General features: G+C 44.8%; 1 protein-coding gene across 2 annotated transcripts in view; it reads right to left on the bottom strand.

The window, feature by feature from the left end:
* Nucleotides 1–1,504: 1,504 nt before the first annotated feature.
* The window catches only part of LOC104530307 (calpain-5), a 48,305-nt gene continuing 45,099 nt past the window's right edge, over nt 1,505–4,710 (bottom strand). The window contains exons 11-12 of one of the 2 annotated variants that reach the window (XM_010174850.2): nt 3,339–3,475; nt 1,505–1,821 (exon numbers count right to left, since the gene is read on the bottom strand). In XM_010174850.2, the coding sequence (XP_010173152.1) occupies nt 1,639–1,821; nt 3,339–3,475 (320 nt within the window). In that variant the 3' untranslated portion in view covers nt 1,505–1,638. The remainder of the gene's footprint in view (nt 1,822–3,338; nt 3,476–4,710) is intronic. The other variant, XM_029086700.1, reaches the window with a different exon arrangement.

Below are 4,710 nucleotides of genomic sequence, written 5' to 3' on the forward strand. Positions count from 1 at the left end.
TGTGTGCAGAACAGCTTCAGTCCAAGCTATTTAAAAAAGGAGCTGGATTTAGGTACTTGGTACATGCAACTAAGCTGCTGGCGGTACAATATCATTCACAGCCTTACATTCCATCTCCAGCGTGTCAGAGAAAGCGTGATACCACAGCAATGATCCTTTTGGAGCCCCGAGGGGGCTTTAAAACCTTTTGTGAAAACATTAACTCTATAGAGGGCCATTTTATAAATTATAAAAATTGCACAAAATAGCTGAAGTGGCTACGAGGTACACAGAAATCTGAATTTCCTGGCTGCACAAAAGGTGCAATAGTCATCCTTTAGCTTCACTTTTCTAGACCAGAATTTTCAACCATATAAAATCCATTTCCGAGAAGTCTAACCCAGTGAGCCGCTTACACTGCCAGAATCACTGCACAGCATGACAGCACAGAAATGTCTGCTGCCAGGAAACCCTGCCACTGCGCTACATACATAACCTAAAAGTTTGTACATGAGTCCTGCTTTGAAGGACATGTGAAACGGCAGCTGTCCTATACCCAAGTTAAACTTCATCAAAGACATCACCTCTGTCAGCAATAAACCCATGCAAAATTTAAGGAGTGAAACCCGATAACCTGCCAGGGCACAGCATCTTTGTTTCACAAACCCCTCCTTGTCATGAGCTAATTTTGTTCTCTTTCAGTCTGGTGATACCCATCACATCTTACGAAGCAAAGGCAGTGCTATTCCACCTTTAGCATCATGTGGATTAAACAAAGCCTCCTTAGCAAGGAGGCTCCCATCACTGAATTTGTCCTCTGAGCAGAACCACAGCTGAATTGTGAGGTGCCCTTCTCTTGGCCAGAGATAACTCGTGAGTCATCAGCTTGAGGTGGAGAACAGAAGAATAAGAAAGTCAATCTGAGAGCCTTTATGCAGGCAAAGCTCTTATTTGCTGTGGTGTTCAAACAGGCACTGCAAGACCTGCCCTTCTATTTTAACGTTGCCCTGGCATGCCTGGTCTTACAACTCAACTCCTCGAGTAATGACATTTTCACCATGGAACAGAAACATCTGATCTGCAGCAGTAACAATGAAATTCATCAAGAATTTTATATCCCTACATGTGGAAAAAAAATTTCAATCAAAGCTTAAAAAAATCCCCATCCCAAATTCAGCCTGGCAGTGGACAAGGACCGAGCCATGTGAATCCACCTTGTGCTTGCCACCCTACCAACCTGCTGGTACGTGACCACTCCTGCCTGCATCCAGTCCCACTGCTGAGAACAGATGACAACGTGCTGGGAACCTCTGAGAATGGTCATATGTGCTTCCAGCTTATGTGCTGAGAGCTCCTGAAAGATGCTGCTGGGGAAGATGGTCACATCTTAATGAGCTTATCTACTAACATTTAGTTTGGCCCCTCTTCTACTGCATTTGCTGTATCATGAACATATATATGTATTAATACGTAATTTTCCCTCTTTAAAAGCCTCTCTCCCCATTATCCATGATAATGTGGAGAGTTAGAGGGCTTTTTCTTTTTAAAGTGATTATGACAATGTGCAACCTTTGCTCCCGAGTCATTCACACAGAAAGCACAGACAAGTCCCCCCGCCGCGAGGTGACAGTTTTGTCTGGCTCTGCGGGGCTTTGGTATTCATAGCTCCATGAGGTCATCGCTAGAAAAAACCTTGATGGTGATGTGACCCGGCACCTCGGCTGCTTCTCGGCTGCCTCTCCCTCGGAGCTGCAGAGTCTGCTCTTCTCTGGGGTCACTGGGTGAAGCTGCCAGCACCGCCTGTCCGAGGAACTGGTCACACAAGATGTTGCTGTTCCAGACCTAGAGACAAGGGAAGAGAATAAACCCTGCTGAAACAGTGCTTCTCTCACACTCCACACAAAAGGGTTGTGCTGGAGGGGTGGTCACTCCCATTAACCCCTGGAAAGAACAGTGAGGAGGTGGCGTACATCTAAACTTAGCTAATTGTCTAAAGAACATGTGGGAGATTCTGGATTTGCATGCTCATTTACATACACTATGCAAATAAGGAGCTAAATGCATCTTTTTGCTTTCCAGGTCACAGCCTGCCTAGAAGAGGAATAAAAATTACCTGTTTGAGCTCATCAGCAGTAAAAACCTACATGCAATCAGCCTGTCTGTGCTGCTCTGCCTGCTCGTGCTCACCTCTGCAGTGTTTTCAGTGCTTCTCCTCTGACTGTGCTAGAGTCAGGTCCACACTGCTACAGCAAGGGGCAGCACTGGCTTTGCACTCCTTGGACATTTCCTTTGTCCCTATTCAGGACAGGGTCAGGCACACAGCAAGCAGCAACTGAAATGGTGTTAATAGTGGGTTTGCAGCTAGTCTCACGTGCCAGTCTTTGGTCTGTGACGTTCATTAGTATGTAACTTTCACTTATCCTGGGAAAGTCAAAGCATTTGAGCTGCATACTGCAGAGAGATGGGGTGGAGTTCCATGTGTAAATCAAATCTTTGCTAAGGATTAGGCAACCCTGCACAAGCCAAGAACACAGACCATGTTCCATCAGCTATTGTATCAGTTCCCTCTGATCCATAACTACAGTCTGTGGTTTGGGGGATAACAGTGCTATCAACCTTGTTCTATTTGTAGAATACACCTGTCAGTTCAGAGGAGCATTACGGCACACGAGTCCTATGCACCAGTACTGCATTAGGTGGTGAAAAATCAGAAATGTATCTCTTCTTGCAACGCTGTGCTATAAAGCTATTTCAATTTCTGGCACTTATGTGCCACAGTGAACTGATTCACAGATTTACTCTAAGATGAAGATATAGTCTTTAGTATTTGTCTAATACTAAGCTGTGTGTGTCAAACTGAAATGCCACTCCACCCTCCCAAAGTTTTCCCGGACTGCCTCACCTAAATACCAAGCTCTGTTTCTGCAGATAGGGCCGAGGTAAACAGTGTGATCTAGTTCCCATAGGACTAGAATTCAAGGTAAAAAACTTAACAATAGCCTTAGCTTTGGTTTTATTTCAAACACTGACTCTGGACAAGACTTGGCTTTTCTTTGTCTCTGTTCATCTGGTACCAAATGAGGCAAAAGGTAATTCTGTATATTCCTTCAAAGCCTTGGAATGAAATATGCCTTCTGATCCCTAAGTGCCATCAGTTGCTGTTTTATGGAAGAAACCTAGACTAGAGAATCAGCAGAGCAGCTCAATAGCTCCAGACATAGCCCAGTAAGGGGAGCAGAGGTTCTCACACTTCTATCCTGGGTATCAGCCATATGAAGCGTTAGTACATGCCAAGCCCAGTGATGCTGGTGTGCTCCCCTACCTGCTTTTAGCAGCCCACCCTGCATGGCTTATCTCACCTGGACAATGATAGGACTGTCGATGTTCCTTCTGTAGAAAATCACTTGTGTGTTGAAGACAGCACTGGTTGTATCATGTTGCACAGAGGAGCGCACAGTTTGGTTCTCACACTTGATAAGCACATAGGGATCTGCTTCTAAAACACAATCAGCAGCACAGCTCTTACAACACAGACCAGCAGCTGAGACCTGCCCAGAAATCCAGCAGAAGCAATTCTCTGTTGTGCCTGGCAGCACCACTGCTGCTGAGCACAGAAACGGGGCACCAGAGCACATCACACCCACTGCTAGCTGCCCATCACCAGCAGAGGTGAAATACCTCATTCTTGTAACAACTGGATGCTCAGAGCTGGAAACCAAGCACCATTTGCTGTGAAACCAGTTCAACTCCTAGACTGGGATTGCGATCTTTCCACATTCCCTTGCTGTGCATCCTCCTAGATCATTCAACAGAAAGTCTTCAAAGTGAAACTCAAAGCTCCCCGACCCTGCTCTAGATCTAAGAGCCAAAAGGCATCTGTGCCTATGCAATCCAATACACAGTTCTGGGCACCTGGGACAAAATGGAAGGTAAAAACTGTTCATCACCCACCATCAAGGACAGGAACTGCACAGACCATTCCACTTTCTAATTAACTTTCAACTAAACATAGGCACTGCCATTCTTTTCTGTGTGTTCCAACACAACTATTTCTGTCCATTCCTATTGTTAATGACAGCATATCTGGTTTTCCACATCTTGCTACTTTGTAGACATGGATTTTAAATAAACCCACTGAATGCGTGTAAGTCAGACTCATGCTCATTTCTTACACGCATTTCATCGCCATCTACTTGACAATGCCATGCAATAACAGACATGGAGCAGCATAATTTTAAGGCAGCTTTTGTTTTAACAATTCATACCCAGGATGATTTTCCTCAAACACGTCTCTCATTTGCAGGAATGGGTACCAACATCTTACACAAACAAACCACGTAACAGCTGCATCCACAACAGAAGGAGCTACTTCCACTTATGAGAAAGAAACAGATTTTTCCATATGCTGCACTATGATTACACCTGGCCAGACATGCAACGGGCCTGTTACTCTGACAGCATCTCACACTTTCTATAGGACGTTGCAATGTATTTTGCTTTTCTGATAGGCAATTACTTTCTGTGTCACTGAATGTGTGGATTTAGCTCTGAGGCATGGGGCAGCACCACGCTGTGCAACCAGTGATGGAAAAGCTCCTCCCTTTGCAAAGAGATTTGGAAAATGGATTTGAATAAAATGGGGTCTTGCATGAAACGGTGTCAACCAGGCAAAGAGCAAAGCTACACTTGATCATTAACAGTAATTAAGAGATAAAGGGCATAAGAAAGGGT

This window comes from Antrostomus carolinensis, unplaced genomic scaffold (genome assembly GCF_000700745.2).
Source record: "Antrostomus carolinensis isolate BGI_N321 unplaced genomic scaffold, ASM70074v2 scaffold11609, whole genome shotgun sequence".
In the NCBI taxonomy this organism is placed as follows: Eukaryota; Metazoa; Chordata; class Aves; order Caprimulgiformes; family Caprimulgidae; genus Antrostomus; species Antrostomus carolinensis.